The sequence below is a fragment of the Zalophus californianus genome, chromosome 4, assembly GCF_009762305.2.
Source record: "Zalophus californianus isolate mZalCal1 chromosome 4, mZalCal1.pri.v2, whole genome shotgun sequence".
In the NCBI taxonomy this organism is placed as follows: domain Eukaryota; kingdom Metazoa; phylum Chordata; class Mammalia; order Carnivora; family Otariidae; genus Zalophus; species Zalophus californianus.
The window spans coordinates 35,039,950-35,056,967 of record NC_045598.1 but is presented as its reverse complement, the minus strand read 5'-3'; the positions used below and the strand labels follow the sequence as shown (position 1 = coordinate 35,056,967).

At 55.5% G+C, this 17,018-nt stretch overlaps 1 protein-coding gene across 3 annotated transcripts in view; it reads right to left on the bottom strand.

Moving 5' to 3' along the window:
* Positions 1 to 962: 962 nt before the first annotated feature.
* Positions 963 to 17,018, bottom strand: part of RNF220 (ring finger protein 220) — a 221,035-nt gene continuing 204,979 nt past the window's right edge. For 2 of the 3 annotated variants that reach the window (XM_027599911.2, XM_035727039.1), the window contains 9 exons: positions 16,599 to 16,720; positions 16,123 to 16,255; positions 7,937 to 8,033; positions 7,654 to 7,740; positions 7,465 to 7,520; positions 7,255 to 7,333; positions 2,962 to 3,070; positions 2,744 to 2,818; positions 963 to 1,989 (listed from right to left, as the gene is read on the bottom strand). In XM_027599911.2, the coding sequence (XP_027455712.1) occupies positions 1,918 to 1,989; positions 2,744 to 2,818; positions 2,962 to 3,070; positions 7,255 to 7,333; positions 7,465 to 7,520; positions 7,654 to 7,740; positions 7,937 to 8,033; positions 16,123 to 16,255; positions 16,599 to 16,720 (830 nt within the window). In that variant the 3' untranslated portion in view covers positions 963 to 1,917. The remainder of the gene's footprint in view (positions 1,990 to 2,743; positions 2,819 to 2,961; positions 3,071 to 7,254; positions 7,334 to 7,464; positions 7,521 to 7,653; positions 7,741 to 7,936; positions 8,034 to 16,122; positions 16,256 to 16,598; positions 16,721 to 17,018) is intronic. The other variant, XM_027599918.2, reaches the window with a different exon arrangement.

Genomic DNA, 17,018 nt, shown 5'->3' with positions numbered 1-17,018 from the left:
TCTCCCGAAACCTTAGCCGTCGCTGGGGCCGCTCTGCTCTGGCAGGCCACATACGTTCCCTAGACTATTGCGCCCCAGGATTCTTGTATTCAGGATATTTGGTGCCATGAAGCTGGGCCTGGGGCTGTGCAGGGCCTTCACTGGGCTCCAACCAGGGTGATTTGTCACCTGGGTGCAGGAGGCAGGAGCTGCCGACTGGAACTTCTGTAGTATGCACCGAGGGCACCCCATGTATTGGTGCGTCTACGGTGGGGGGATTTGGGAAGACGGAGGAGGGGCCTGGTGTGTGAGAATGTGTAAAGGAAAGGACTCACCTGCAGCTTTGAGCATCTGCCTGAGCACCTGGGATGCAGATTACTCACTGGCCGTGGGCAGCCTTGGGGATGACGATTTGATAAAAGTGCCATCTCCAGTGCTGGCTACCCAGCTTCAGTTCCCCTATGTGAGAGTCCACCTTGGACAACTGGTGGTTTCTACTGAGGCCATCTGGGGATCTAGGTAGTAGCTATTACTGAGGTGTTGGGTCACTAGAAAAAAAGCCACGGGGGCTGAGATGATTGTTTTGGTCCCTGGCTCATTTCAGGAGACTAGAAAGGGACAGAGGCTTGGGGTTTGTGTCTTTCCCTAAGCTTATAGCTGCTCCTGCTCTAGATTGGGGGATAGAGCTATGTACCCCCAAGCTCTGACCTCTTCTGTGATTAATGAGCTGACGATTCTGCATCGATAAGGAATTAACCTGGAGCCCCTACCCATCAATAGTCAGGAGTCCATGTCCCTGGCCCCACCCCCACTCCTGACGGAGTGCTCCAGGGCCCCCTGAGCAGACCAACCCTGCACTGCTTTGCACACCCACATCCAAGTCCTCTCCCCAACACTGCTGTCCGGAATTAACCCCTTAACTGCCTTTGTCCACACCACCCCATCACCTAGCCCTCCCTGCACACATACACACAGGCAGCAGCTGTTTATATTGGTTTAATCCAAGTCAAATGTAGTTTACAAAGGGAAAGGACAAGTACCTTTGTATAGAATATACAGACACAGCATCACACCGTGGGGCCCATGTGGGAGGGGTGGGGGAGACGACTTTCCCTGGGAACAGCAGTTCTAATCCCAGGAATGGTTCTTGGCAGAAGGCTGGACAGCCAGGAGCACACTCAGCCAGCCCCAATCTCAGCCCTTGCTTTAGCTCGGTTCCCATTTCCTGTGTCTCGCCCCTCCCCCAACTCCTTATAGAGAGCCCCAGGAGCTAAGACTAAGGAGAGGATCGTGTCCCTTGGGGCACGTGGCCCATGTCTGGGGGAAGAAATATACATCACTGAACACCGAGCACATGGGAGAGGAAAAGGGATACCATGGGAGAGAGAGGCAGGCGCCCTGAGAGGTGGATGGGCCGAGCCCCCAGCCAGCCCTGAAGGGGGCACTGCTTCCAGGTGTTCTTAAAAAAAAGAAGAAAATCATACAACCAAAGGAGAGGGGATGGAGTGGAGGGTGAGGAGTTGTCCCATTTATACACAACATTGTAAACATACACAGTCTATATTACATGTGCTTCAGTCTGGTGTTTGCATGTCTGTCTGTCCGTCTGTCAGTCTGGGGGCTGGATCTCAGGAGCCTTGCCCCACTACTCCCCCTCACCTCCACCTCCTTGGCCCACCCTGGGGACAGAACCTGGAACAGGTATGGTCCCCAGTCTTGGTGGCAGCCAGCAGGCAGGGCCTGGGCCTCAGCATCCACTCTGGCTCCAGAGTCCTGTGTGTGTGTGTGTGTGTGTGTGTGTGCGCGCGCGCGCACGCGTGTGTGCACGCATGTATGTACATGGGGAACCTGTGTGCAAGTATGTACAAGGGGGACGGTCACGTCACAGAGGCAGGCAGGTGGGGCTGCTCGAGGCACGGCCCGCCAGGGGTGGCTAGCTCACAAGTAGATTCTCCGCAGGTCCCCGGGTGCGGTGATGGTGTTGCACTGAGGGCAGAGCTTCTTGGCACCCTGCAGGGAGAACAGGGAGGGCTCAGGCTATACACACCACACCGCATGTTTGCCCGGGACAGCGTCGGGGCCTGCAGCCGTGTCTCCCTGCACCCATTGTGTGCTGGCACCTCAGTCCGGTCAGCCCAGGCTGAGGAGGCACGGGCGGGCCTCTGCAAGCAGGCAGGCCCGCTCCTGTGCTGGGGGGATGCCAGGATCAAACCGCCCGGCCAGCCCCGCAGCGGGAGCCCCGGTAATGAGAACAAGGCTGGGTCCAGCTGTGGCTGCGGCGGCCCTAACGAGATTACATGCGGCCTTTGATCAGGACACAGAGCCCACGTCCGGGCCTTTTATTGCTGTCTCCGGGCGACATTTTAATGGCTGCTCCGGAGCGAAGAACAGGGGCAGGAGCAGAAGGAGCTTAGTAATGGCAGGGGGAGGGGCTGAGGCCCTAGTCCTGCTTACCCACACCCTGCCTCCTCCTGACCCGGGATCTCACCAATGTGTGTGACAGAGTGGGCCTTGGGGGTGGGCAGGGGGTAGGGGAGCAGGCAGTGAACCCACGAAGGGAGAGGATTCAATAAACCTCGTGGGGGAGGAGAGAATTGGGGGACCTGGGGGGGTGAATATCCTGGCTTCCCGCTGCCCGTGTTCGATGCTCATCCTCTCCCCTGCCCCTTGCACCTCCCTCCCCTCGGCAGGCTCAAACGTGAGCATGGACATATGGGCAGCACCAGAAACCGCCACCCACTCCCCAACCGCCATGCCCCCTCACCAGGGTCCGCAGCCAGCATTCCTCGCAGTGCACATGCCAACACTGGATGGACGTTAGGGGCATCGAGTAGGAGTCCTAGGGAGGAGGTGGGCACAGAAGGGGTCACTCTGAGGCTGGCCCACCCTCTAAAGAGCTCAAATCACAGTGCAGAGGCCCTTCCCAACCCCCAGAGGGCAGTGAAGCCTGACCAGAGGCATCCCAGGTTCCCTTTCTCTTACCATACAGATGAGGCATTTGTAACGGTCCCCACGGGATAGCTGCCGTTCAAGTTCCCTGACCCGAGCCTTCAGGGCCTCAAACGTGGTCACAGCTGAATCTTCGGTGATTCTGGAAAGAGGACAGTATGGTTGGGCAGGCAGCAGGCTAGCATGTCTAATGTGAACCTCCAGCCCACACCTCCCTTTAATTCTAGAAGTGTGTGTGTGTGTGTGTGGGTGTGTAAGTGTCTACCAGATGTCCCTGCCCCCCACCTGCCCAAATCCTGTATCTGTAAACTCCTCCTTCTAGAATTGAACTCCTCACCCTCCTTGTTCCTCCACCTCCATCCTGGTGAATTTCCAAACCAGATACCTCAGAACCATTCTCAAACCATTCCTTCCCAGTCACCCTTGACACCTACAATCTGTCATCTAGTTCCTAGTATCTCCGTAGTCTCTCCACTGCTACCACTGGTCCAGGCCCTCATGGTTTCTCCTACAATTCCTCTGCTGACCTGAATGGCCCCTCTGCCTCCAGATCCTTCATTTCCATTCTCTCAGCACCTAGAATTTTGTAGATTTGACCATTTCTACTTCAACATTTCAATGTTTCCCTCAGACTAAAGCTCTACCAAACTCCTCAGACGCTGACCAAGCACTCCTTGGTCTAGAGCCCCAGCCCACATCCCTTAGCACCCCGCCACACTTCATGCTCCATCCACACCAAACTAGGAGGCTTCCCACACACAGCACCATTTTTCACTCCCTTGGCCTCTCGCGGCACTTTCTGCTTCCTCTGGACCACTCCACCTCCTAACTCACCAGAAGGCTCTTCCAACCCTCCTGCCAGCACCACCGCCGGTGGCTGCTCTTCTGTGCTCTCCAGCAACCTGCACGAGACTCCGCCACAGCAGGACAACTGCAAACGTCCTTTGTCTCCTGTGCAAGACGTAGTTTCCCAAGGACAAGCTGCTCACGCCACCAAATCTGACTACGGACATTAGCCCCACGGCGCGCACGTGAGTATGTGATAAATGTTTGTTGACCGAAAAACCAGTCTTGCCCCCAGAGTAAGAGATATGTGGACTGCACGAGTCCCACAGAATCCAGGTCCTGGGCCACAGGCCTGGCCTACCTCAAGGGCTCCTTGTTGTTTCTTCCTGGGCACATCAGATGCCCTGAGAGTCCTCACCTGCTGTCAAGCCCTGCCCATGAGGTCCCTCTAACTTCTGGAAGGCTCTGTGAGCTGCAGTACTGAACAGTGAAGAGCTAGGACTATCTCAGAGAGTGGGGTGACCCCTCCCACCCCTCCTAAAACAAGTTAACAGAATCCAGAGGAGCTCACAGAAGGGGAAGAATGCTGCCTAGAGGACTAGAAAAGGTGCTACTAGAGATGGGCCTTAGGGAATAATGATGATGATAATTACAAAAGAGCCAAAATTTATTAAGCACTTACTAAATGCCAGAGATTGTACTGAGGAATTGAAAATTATTTTATTTGCACCTCACAAAAACCCCACGAGGAAAGGGTAATATTCCCATTTTATATATGAAAAAGCTAAAGCAGCAGAGGAACATGAAGTGGCGTGCCTACGGTTCACACAGCGTGGAGGAGGTGGCACAAACCCCACAAACCGGTGCCTGGATCCACTGATAACTCTGGGACTATATTACAACACTGACAATACCCAGGAGGAGCGGGGTCTCCAGGCCCAGAGACCGGGAGGAACAAAGGCCAAGAGGCCCATGTGGCTGTAAGGCTCACCCGTGAGTAAGTGCTAAAGTGGGAAAGGAGATCGTGTCAGGGAAGACTTCGGAGGCCACAATCAGAAAGTGAAGTTTATCTCACAGGCTACGGGAAGCTGCTGAGGCCGCTGGAGGAGGGCGGTGAGAGGTTAAGAGCGGAGGTTAAAAGGTGTGGTGAGAGAGAGAGAGAGAGAGAGAGAGAGAGAGAGAGAGAGAGAGCGCGCGCACGCAGACTGAGGGGGAATCCTAAGTGTGGCACCATGTGGGCAGAGACGCTCTCCTAGGGTGGCCTGTTCTGCCGGCCTGGAGCAGACACTTGGCTCAGAAAGCCCATGGTACTCACAGGTGGTACTGGCGGTAAGTGGTACTGGGGAGCCTGGGGAGGATGGTGGGTGACGTTCCATGGGCAGCAACAAACTGCTCTCTGACCGTTCTCTTAGGGCACCGGCAGCAACAAAGAATAGGACTTCTTGGTGCCGCGTCCCTGTGTCAGGGATGCCCTCGATCTATTACTCCCTGGGTCTGTGACTCTGCCCTGCCTCTCTCCAGGGAAGCTGCGAAGGGTCCAACTTTGGCCCCTCTGACACTGCCGGATTCTGGGAGTGTCCATTCAACTTGCCAGATCTGGAAGCCTTCACCACCCCCTTGAGCCTTACAAACACCAGCACAACCCTTCCCCTGGCGTCCTGCCCAATGCCATGTGTGCCATCCTCATCTGGACCGTTGGTAAATTCCTGACAAGGGAACAAGGTAGCTGTGCTCCCTTTCTCTCTAAGGAAAGGCTGGGCATTTGCCTGGTCCTATGTAGTTATTTTAAAAACTGGGAACCTGAGGCCTGGAGCTGGGGGCACAGGCCGACCCCAGAGCACAGCACTCTCAAACTCCCTATCAGAGCAGAAGAGCTAGAAAGGCGGAAAGGATGGGGCCAGGAGAGAATAAAGCCGTCTCCCCCTTCATCTCCAAAGGCTCCACAGGCCACAACCAACTGCAGAGCCCACCTTCTCATGGATCTGCTCAGCATACGCCTGGCTTGTCATCTCTGCTCTGGTACAATACCCAATTCTCCAGTTCCTGACCCAGGCTGCTTATGAGTTATTCCTGAGACCATCCGGGGCATGGGGTGGAGATTTCTTGGGAGAAGCCCTGGGTTGTGAAAAAGAGCTAGGGCAGGAACCCACGTTGTGTGTACCAGGAAGAGAGAAGTCATGGGGACTAAAGGGTCCCGATCCTAGCAGAGCCAGACCCAGTGGAGATCTCTGCAGATGACCGAGCCCATCTATGACTCATCCCAGAGAACCTTGCCTACTGGTGCCTGCGCTCATACAGGTGGGACAGAAGTCCCAACCTCCCCCAGCCTTGGGTGGGTAGTACCTTCATGGATGGCCACTGGCTCTGGCCCCCACCTCCCCCTCGGGCGCCATCCCTGATTAATGATCTTGTCTTTCTGATTTATGAGCAGCCCCTCCAGACGAGGGTGGGCGCCCCTTACGGCCCCGCCCGCCCCGCTCAGCTGGAGTAGGAGAGAATTATTAAATAAACATCCATACGTCATTCCTCCCCCCCATGCCGGTTGCGCCGAACCCGTGCGGCCCGCTCCAGCACTGACACGGAGCAGCGGCGGTGATTCATGGGCAGCCGGGCCCCGAGCCGCGGCCCATACATCATGCCAGCAGCACTCGCGGCCCCGGCCGAGATAAACTGATCAACCACAACGGGCTGGAATGAATTTATGACAACACAAAATGGAGGGAAACAAATGGGAGGTGACCCTGGGCCACCGACCCGGCCCTGCACCGGCCTGCAATCCACTCTCCTGGCGGGAGGCAAGATGGAACACTGGCCCTGGAATGAAGTGGCTGCCTTTTAACCCCAGGCAACCTAGCCTCCAGCAGAGGGGGGGGTGGGGTGCAGGGAGGTAAGCAGTGGCCAACAGCAGCAACTCCAGACAGCTAGAGCTGGACAGTGCCACCTCTGGGGGCCAGAACTGGCCTTGCTTGGGCTTCCAGAAAGGCAGTAACACGCCCAGCTGATTTCAAGTCCTTGCGGCTCCTGGGGATCCAGGCCAGGGGCTGCCCAGCCCCATGTGAAGTGCTAATGGATCCCCTTCCCCGCTGCCAGAGAACCTAGGCCAAAAATTCCTACCAGAAGTGAGGAGACCCAATGCTCCTGCCTAAAACCCACCGCGAGCGCCACCCGGGACAAGAAAAATGAAACCAATTTAGCTCCCGATTAAGAAACAGAAACTGGAGATGAATCAAGTGCGCCGGCTGGGCTGGGCGGCCATATATCACATTCCCGGGTGGAGCTGCCACAGCGGGCAGGGAGGCAGGCAGAGTGCTCCTCCCGCCGCCAGGACTCCCAGGGCAGTGGCCCAGCGATCAATTCACAGAGTCACGCTTAGCACCAGCTGGGCCCCACTGCCGGTCGTGTGCCCAGGGCTGCAGGACTAAACTATGCTCTGGAAGGCCAGGAGTCCTGGCAGCAGGCCTTCCTGCTCGCAGAGAGCTCCCTCTCTCCCCTCCCACTGAACTGTCGTCCCAGGGGCCCCTCTCCTGGTCAGACACTCACTTCTCGATGTCACTATTCTTGCAGGTCTTCTGCATGGCCTCCTGCTTGCTGCTCTCACCGTTGCTGGTAGATGGCATCTCTGCTGGGACAGAGGGGCAACTCATACTCTGGCCAGACTGGGCAGCACAGGTGAGGGATTGGGCTTGAGTCAGTCACCACCACCCAAAGGACGTCCCCTCTCCCTGACTCCCAAGGTGGGTCAGGACTTACCGTCACTGGCCCATTTAGAAAACTCAGGCGTGATGCGTGTGCTGGGAGGGCCGCCACTAGGGAAAGGAAAAGAACAAAGTGAGCCCTAAAGGCAGGTAAGGGAGCCCTGAGGGTGGGTACTGGGTTGACCCCTGCCTCAGGGCTTCCCATCTCTCTATCCCACCCACCCAAGCCTGTGCCCACACTTGCTTTAGGACTGCGCCCCGTAGTGCCTCTCTCTCCTTGGCTTCACCAGGCTCCTCGCCTGTGCAGGGGATAACGTCAGCCTCCGTGTATCTGGCATGGTGGTCAAGGACAACAGATCCTAGTTTGCAGCAGGCCGTGAAGGTTGAATCCTGCTTAAAGCTTTGACACTGACCCCAAGGTGGGGGTGGATGGAATGAGCAAGTTCCAGAGGTGCTGACTACTTTTTCAGTTCCCTTTGGCTTATCCCACCAGCCCCACACCATGCCCCTCAGTGCCCCAAGGATACTGCGGCTTCCCATACTCCAGAGTGTCATCCCCATCCACATCCAGGTCAGCGTCGCTGTCCGGATTCTCTTTGCCACTGCACATGACGAAGCCAGAGCCTGTGGGAAGCAGGGTGTGAGGAGGGCCAGGGGCCAACAAGACTACACCAAAGGTGCCCCTTCTGTTGCCTCTAGGTAGGGGCTCAGGTTTGGGGCCAGGTAAGGGCCAGGCAGAAATTTGGGCCTGAAACATAGACAGCCAATTACTTAGGTACCCTTGGCTCTGATGTTTCAGTCCCTTTCACGCTGTATACCTCATCCTTCTCCTCTGCCACTTCCTGCTGCTCCTGGTGCTCTCTGCTCATAAACTAGCCCATTCATATACACTTGTCAGGTCCTCAGGAGACACTCAAGCTAGTCTGCTGTCCACCTGTCTTCCAGGTCTAGGAAGAGCAGGAAGAGGACACAGAAATTCAAGGTCTACAAAGCCACCCCCCCACCAAGACCTGGGCATCCCCTGTGTCCCATGGTCCACTGTGACAGTCCATCAGAGGGAAGAGCAAACTGGCTAGGGCCAGTCAGAGCCACACAGCAAGACCCCCAGCCAACGTCCTGATCTTGGCCGCCAGGTCCCTGCCAGCAAAAACACCAGGCAGCTGTTCAAATATTTGGTGTCTGAAGCGCCTGACATTAATTATTCATCTCCACCTCACTCAGCCCAGATTCCTGGACAAGTGCAGTTAGAAAGGGATTAGGAAGGGATGGGTGAGGGAGGATAGGCACGCACACCTGCTTCTCAAAGCAATCCACAAAGGCAACCAGGCTGGGTGGAGGCAGGGCCACGGGCCAGGCAGGTGGCTGACCCTACACCAAGGTGCACTTGGCCCAGCCATAGGCAAACCCTTGGCCAACGGGGAGGGGTGAGCTGCTGAAGCCACATCAGGGCCCCTTACCTGCCCTGTCGCTCTGACACCCAGACTCACCCTTCCTTATGGGCGCGGTCAGGGGCCACAGAGCTGCTTCTCCATCCCTGCCCCTACCTCCGCTCCGTGGTCTCAGACCACATCCCACTGGTAAAGCATAGCAGCCCTGCCAGGATGGACAGAGATGAAAAAGGTAGAATCTGTGGCAAGTAGAATCCGCAAGGAAATCCTCAAAGAGGCGAGGAAGCAGCTCGGGGTTCTGCCTGATGACCTCAGAAACGTCTTCTTGTCCGTTCTTTCCACTCTCATCAGGACAACAGTCTTACGATGGGTCCTCACGCCTCTTGTCCGTGCCTTCATCCTGCTTACCAGGTAGTTCTGACCCTTCCTTTGCTGGCTCCCAGACCAGCTGTGGCTTCCCACTGCGTGCATAACCTCCTCAGCCAGACCCATCAAGATGTGGGTGTACCTACTTGGCCACCTCTACTCTTTTCTTCATTTTACTCCATAAGCACTACGCCTACAGATAGACTCTTTACTGCATCTCACATGACCCCATATGCCCTGCTCTTGAGACTTTTGCTCATGCTATTCACTCCATGTAGAATGTTATCCATCTTTCAAGCCCATTTTCTTCCTGATCCTCCTTCTCCCACCTACGCCTCCAGTCTCACAAAGGTTTCACCCATCCCAAAGGCAAGGAGCATGAGGGAAAGAGAGCCGCTAGGCACTGCCTAGGTGCCACCCCTCCCCGACAATCCTCATTTCCCCTCCGCACTGAGGCACCCACAAACTTGAGGCAGCAGGCAGGTCACAGCAGGGCCATTAAGCTGAGAAAACACCAAGTTACAGCTCTGTCCCCTGTTCACAGCCAGGTATCCTGACAAGCAATTCCCTCCTCGTGGGTGAGTGGCACTTCTATAAACCCTCTGACAGTCTGGGAGACAAACTCTGCCATCAATCAGAATGTAGCTATCAGGTTCACTTACAGCCTATGCCCCCGAACCCTGCCAAGGCCCCCTCCCCCAAGTACACACAACAGCTCAGCAGCCAGCCTCACATCCTCACCTCAGCCGTGCCCTGCCCAGCCCTGCCTGGTGAGTGTACAAAAAGGAAAGCAAAGGACCCAGGGCAAAGCTGAGGAAACAGGGTAACACAGAGCTGCCAGTAAGAGTCCCAGTTTCTCAACACAGAAAGCAGCCCTGTGGCCTGAAGTCCTCTCCTCGGCCAGGCCTGGACCAGGACTCCTACTCCAGCGGAACATAGCTACTGTGCTTTCCTCGACCCTCCATGTCTGTTTGCGCGCCAGTGCCTTCGTACATCTTGTCACCTCTCCCCTGGTCTACAAAACAAACACCTGCTTGTTTTGCAAGTCTGACCTAGCTCAGCCATGCCTCCTGCTATGAACTCACAGTGCCGATGCACACAGTTGCTCCAGAAATACTTCCTGAATGAACTCACCCCAACAACATTCTTTCAACCTTTACTGAGCTCATCCTCGGCCTGGCTTGGCACTGGAGACACAGAGTTTCAAGATCTGATCTCTACCCTTGAGGTGCTGAGTGTAGAGACTTCCCCAGGTATTTCTACATAGGTGTCCCTTCCTTGGTGTCCACCCAGACTCCCGCGCAACTCCAAAATCATAGTTATTACATGTATTGTCACAGTCTCTCATCAAACTGCAAGCCCAGGTCTGACTCATTGGTGTGATCTCAGCATCATCCAGCAGAGCTGGCCAGGCCCACAGCCATGACGGCTAAACGGTGACGGTGCTGTCCTGTTAGGTCCTGAGAGCGCTGTGTCCGAAAGGAGGCTGAGGCCCGAAGCCTCTCAGGACACCACCTCAACCTTCCCTGCCAGACCCCAACCCCAGCTGGGCAGTGACAACCTGCCAGGTAGGACAGAGAGCACGGCACATCTTATCTGCCAAGGAAAAGGCCTGTCTCTGGTCTGAGCGGTTTACTATGACCCTGACCCCATCCCCCAGTGGAGACAGATGTTGGGAACCTCTCCCTACCCCCACAGGTGTTCAGAACAGGCTGCTACTGCCAATTTCCCTCTTATGCTGCCCCAGCCTGCTCCAGCCTCCTTCCCAGCACATTAAACTTTATTTTCTTAATGAAATGTCACTTGCTGACTTCTGGCAGAATCATAATAAAAAGAAACTGCCATAAAGCCGTTTTATGCAGACAGCGGCTCCCCCCCTCCCCCCCAGCTTGCTTTGAGAGGAAGGCTCCATAGCCGTTTTATGTTCTCAGCTGCTGGAACATCCCAAGCCAGTGCTCAGAGGCAAGATGGCACACAGAGCTCCTTTCCAAGCCTCTGGCTCCTGTTCCATGTAGCGCTGGGGATAACAAGCAAGCTGCCACTCCTGCTGCTGCTTATCCAGGGAAGGGACTCAGCTCCCAGGACCTCCAAGTTGACCTGGGGGACCCTTCAGTCACCAGGGGAGGCCCCTTGCTATGGCTCAAGCCCACCGAGAGTGGTGCAATGTGCTGGGCTGCTGTCTCTAGGCAAACTAAGCCTGCTGGTCAATGATGCTCAGCAGAGTGGGTTCTGGAAGGGTAGGCAGTGTGAAAAATCCCTTCCCTCCAAATGAATGCTTAGCAACAGAGAAGAAGAGGATTAAGTGCAGAAATGATAGGCAAGTCTAAATTTTATAAAAATGACCCCTCTCCCATAAACTCATTTCTTCCTGGGTCATCGAGAAGGGGAAAAAAAAAATCAGTGTTAATTTAATCAATTGATTAGGTGATCGATTGAGAAACTGGAGATGCCCGTTCACTGGGGGCACTAACGTCCTGGAACCCGAAACCACAAAAAAGGAGCCATCAATTTCCTCACCTGCTGCTCTGAACAAAACCTGAGCCCAGGGAGAAAGGAAAGTCTTGGGGCCCTTCAGAGGCCATGCTCTTGGGGGGGGTGGGGGGAGACGGGCAGCAGCTTCCGGAGAGTTTTACACTGGAATTAGTTACAGATGCAGTTACGGTGTCTTGTGTAAACGCCATCGATTGGGGAGCTGACAGTCTCGGGAGCTGCGATGCGGGACAATCAATCGGCCTGCAGTGTCACCTGCCACCTCGCTGAACAGTTGACAATGCAATTATCCAGTGTGGAGGCAGGGAGTTGGCGTGTGTCAAACGCACTTAGCCACTTTCCGGGCCTCCTCAATAACGCGTTTCACTGCCTCACGTCAGGAGAGACGCAGAGAGACGGACACCGTTTGAAACCATTGATACTTGTTCCTTCTGCCTGCGCTCCCTCCATCCCAGCTTAACAACTGCGTTCCAAAAGGCCGTTAAAATCCCCGTCAGTTGCCACAGGGGACAGAAGGTGTCCTGCTCCCTGCCACCTCTCCTTAGCCCTCCCAGCAGGCAACAGGTAGAACTAAAGGGAGCAGGAGCTGGAAGGCAGCAGCCCTAGCCCTCCCCGTTCCAAGACTGCCTCCTGCAGCCGGCTGCTCTGACACCTGTCACTGACCCGACCACGCGGCCGGCGGGGCTGCACTGGGGGACACTTGTAGCTGCGGGGGCTCCCATCTTTTGGGAATGAACATGCCACAGGGGGCAGCATCGAGGGGAAGGCCTAGTTCTCTGTGCCCTGGGACTCACAATACCTGTTGGCCCCTGACCCAGAAGTTGGTGACGTTTTAGCAAGTCACAGCCCGTTAAAAGATCGGTGCCAGAGCTGCCCTGCTGGTCCTCTCCATGAGATCTCATCCCAGGCTACTTGGAACCAGCCTAAATCCGAGACAGGAACTTGAGAAAGATGTAGTCGCTAGGCCAGGATTTGGGTAGGGCAGAGGCCTGCACAGCCGGTTCTCTAAGTACCATCATTCTCACTCCCCTCCACCTGTTTTGAGTCAAAGGGGCTCAATGCTAGATTCTAGTGACTCGTTTCCTGTCAGGGCTCACAGATAAGGTGCGGCACCTCCTAGTTCTTGTGCAGTTTCCTGGGAAATGTTTCCATCTTGCCACACTCTTGTTCCCGCCATCACTGTTACCTTATCTGAAACCAACCATTCCCGTGTCCTCTCTCTCTAGCCAGTCCATTCCAGAACGATGGGCTCCAGGCTCCCCAAATCCAGCTGGGTGAACTTTCACTGGCAACCAATACAGGGGAAGGATCAAATCTCACCATAAGTCTTTTCTAGGACCCAGGAGCTGGAGACAGGAAATGAGGAGAAAGGTGTGGCTCGTTCATCACATACCTCCTCTGACTATAGATAGGAGCAGGTTTGTCCCCAGGGGCTGTATTAGTTTTTCCCTGAGGCCTGCCGCTCTAGCCCAGAGACCCTTTGCTCTGCCCAGGGCTGGCATGGTGCCCCAGAAGAGGATCTTTTCCTCCTAACTGCTAAGCTCTCTCAGGGGAATGCTGGGGAAGCACTAGGCCCCATGCCACCCTTTATGCAACTCTAAAGCTGGGTGGGGGAAACAGCAGTACCAGACTAGGTTCTGAGAGGACATCAACAGCTCAGGCACATAGCCCAGGATTTCTCTGAGAACTGGGAAGTCCACAGTATTTCCTAGACACTGAAAGTTTTAGGTCTTCCGACCTACTGTCTTGAAATCTTTATTTCCTTTAGCCTCTTAAAGATCTGTTTCTAGCTGTACCTATCTTGGTACTGCTTACTTACCTGTTCTGTCTGGTCCTTCATTTTGTTCTAGAGTCCCAATTCCAAGCACTCCGGGCCTGAGCTATCTGGGCTTTGCCCTTGATAGCCACAGGCCTATCTTCAAGGCCTGTTCCCCTCAGCCAAGTATCTCCACCAAAACTCTTGCTTGTTCCCTGGCTCCATAGCAGATTACATTCAAGGTAACAGATCTGCTCCATCAGATCAGTTCCCAGTGGGCCTGGTGGGAAGCTTTGCTGAGGATGATGAAGGGGCCCTGGTCTGGGAGGAGGGATAGGGGATGATCGGATACAGGAACTTATCTGCAATTCTTCAATTCTTTCATATCTAACAAGGACAGCAATCTCTGTTCTGTCAGCACGTACAGCGCAGCTTAAATGGGCCTCACCACTCGCCCGCTCATCCTGCCTCTGCTCCCTCTCTCTGAAGTCGGCTGGGCAGCTTCTTCAGCCGGCGTTATCACTCCCTCTAACCGGTCTTGGCAGGCAATCTAATTCCTCCTGAAAAGGTCACCGCCATTTTAACTGCCTTTCAATCACATTAAGCACGCGCTGCCCGGCTTGCGGCCCGGCCCGCCCGGCGGGCGATCAATGCGCTGCACTGACACCAGCCCGCCTGGCGGGGCCACACCCAACCCCCCAAGAGTTGGGGCCTACCAGTCCTGGCCAGGGAGGGTAGACTGACAGATGGCCGGCTTCTGCAGATGGGGTTTCAGGGGCAGAGGCAGTAAGGATCAACCAGGGCCTCCTTTGATGCCCTCCCTCCCCCCCACCGAGGAGCCTCAGCCTCCTCTGCTCCACTGCGCCCCGCTCTCTGCCTCGTGGCCCCTGCTGATCTTGCTGTAAAACAGCCTTTCAAGTCTGCTTGTCTTTTGACTGCACTAAGCTGTTTAAGAGGCGGCCGCAGCTTCTATCAGGCAAGCTGGAGCCATTCTCTGCAGATAAAGGCACCTCCGGCCCTGCTCCCTCTTCAAGCCTCACTCTCATTCTCGCTCTCCAAATCGCTCAAAGAAAAGCCCCCTTTGAACTCCCCTCAGGAATTCTTGAAAGGAACAACCTCACAGTGTAAACACTCAGGGAAAACTGACACCCGCCCAGGGCCTAAGAGCACTGCACACCCGCTCTGCAAGTACGTCCGGGCACAGGGGAAACACTGTCAAATCAGCAGGCCCCATGTATGTAGCTTTATCCTCTGTAAGCCTTGTCTGGTGCCCAGAAGGCATCAGGTCCAGCTCGGTGCCAAGAAACCTAAGAAGTTGCCACAGTAATGGAAGATGTATCTGCAGCTGCCAACTGTGAACCCAGAGCAGCATCCTGCAGCTGACCCTCATGGGCCACCACCAGACACCTGTGTGTCCCATTTCCAGGATCCTGGGCTTTTTGCTGCTCATCCTCCTCCCAGGGCCTCAGACACTCTAAAACTACAGGACAGGACCAGAGTGAGGTGGCAAATGAACTTTCTCCAGCTCAGGCTGGGGCTATGGTTTGGGCTGATTTACCGTCCTGACACTCTGGCTTGCCCCAGATGCTTGGGGACTGAGAAAAACCCAGAGGCATAATGCCCCACCTGGACTTGGAGCCCCTTCACATATCCAATCTGCACTGCACGGCGCTGTGGAGACCGCTCCTCGGGACCAACCCATGCAGCAAGGCCTGGACAAGGCAGAGACCCTCTTCCCAGCTGCTGTGAGATTCCCCAGGGACCAGACCCACCAGTACTCCCCCGGGTGTTGCCCAGAGAACTGGAGGCAGATGGGAAGCAGACTGGTTCACTTAATGACTGTAAGTCGCAGGGCCAGCTGTGCTTGTGCACAGGCAGAGGAGAGCTGGAGGCCAGGAGGCAGACTCTTTCCCTTTTCCCCTGCCCAGAGAAGGGGAGTTTGACAAGAGGACATGACCCTAGGCATCCAACCAGTCTACTGTTTGACCTGGGGTGGGAGACTTCCACTGGGCGAAGCCATATCCCTCCAAGGAGCTGGAAGGGCAAGGGAGCTGTGCAAAGCCCTGCAGATCCCTCTGCAGCAACTGGAGCGAGCCCAAAGGAAGCAGGGAGCAGCTGGGCCCAGGCCCCTCTTGCTTCAGGGCAGAGGGCGCCCAGGGAGAAGGGATGGAATCAGAGCTAAAATTAGATTCACCAATGAAGCTCATGGGAGGTCAAATTTTGCCATAACTCACTCTCTCCTCTGTAACTGATTTCCCTGACATGGGGCTGAGGAGGAGGAGGAAAATCCAATGTGTTTGCCTGGAAGCCCTCAGGGCCCCCAGTGCTGGAGGTGTACAGCAGGTTGCTGGATTCTCATTTATCAGCCTTAAGAGGGATGGAGTGATAAATGCATAACCGTCCCTTTAATATTTTATGCAGGTGCTAACGCGGCCTGGCTGTCACCTTCAATGCATCACCCGAGGCTGAGAGCCCCCCTCGTCACTCCTAGCTTGCAGCCTCACAATTCCATTTCCCCACCCAAATACATCCATTTTAATATGCACATCACAGGCAGGCAGCACGGTCACAAAGGAGCCCCGCCGGCAGCAGTTCCCACGTGGTGGAACGGGTGACCAGCCACCAGCCCTGGCCTCTTGGCTCCCAACAGATGAATACCCAGCAGAGGCCCGGCCACCAGAGCACCAGTGCTTTACGTGTCAGCCGCTTGTACCTCGGAAACCACCTTCCAGGAGAGTGGTGGCCCGTATCCGCTTCTGCCCGCACCACTCATACTCCTCAAAGCGGTTGCTGTTTTCATGCTCGATGTCCACGGCATCATCCTCGGCCACGCAGGAGCCTTCCCTCTGTGAAGAGCAAAGTAGGATCATGGGTCCCGGGCCACCACTACTTGCTCCCCCAGGTCTACAAGGAAGGCATAGCCCTGGCCCCCAGCTCTAGCGCTCCTTTCAAGGAAACCAATCCAAAAGTCAAAGAACCTGGGCCTCTTCCCAATAATTTTCCACTGGAGCCCCAGGGGAGGAGTGGAAGCGTGAAAGGAAAGGAAGAGGGTGAAGAACAGAGAGGAAGAAGCTGCTGAGACCACACGGAGACCCCAACACAGCCCCTACATCTGGGGGCAGTCAGCAGCTAGTGTCAGGGGAAGCAAGGGGGGAGGGGAGAAGAGGTAGGTAGTGATGGCCCCTCTACCTTAGAAAGGCAATGCTCCACATGCCTACTCATCTCCTGCTCCGATCCTGCCAGGGGGCGGTTGCACAGGGGACATACCTGCCCTTCATCTTGCTTCCTCCGTTTCATTTTCCCAATCCGAGCTGCATGGAGAAACCGAAAACAAAGCACAGAACAGGCAGACGGTCACTGTAGCTCCCAGGGTCCCAGTGGAGCTGACACATCCTGACCTCTTGCCAGCCATTAGCCCTTTTGTTCAGTGCCTGATCTGGCCCCCATTATGCAGCACCTTCTGCTCCTTTGGGGACTGGGCCTTGCCAAGAGCACCTGGGGAGGAGACTGGTGCTAGGGCAGCAAAGTGTCCACTCTTTGGTCACAGATAGCTCAAGTTCAACCCATACCGTCCTACCTGCAGTGCTCAGTAAGTCCAATGAGCAAAAA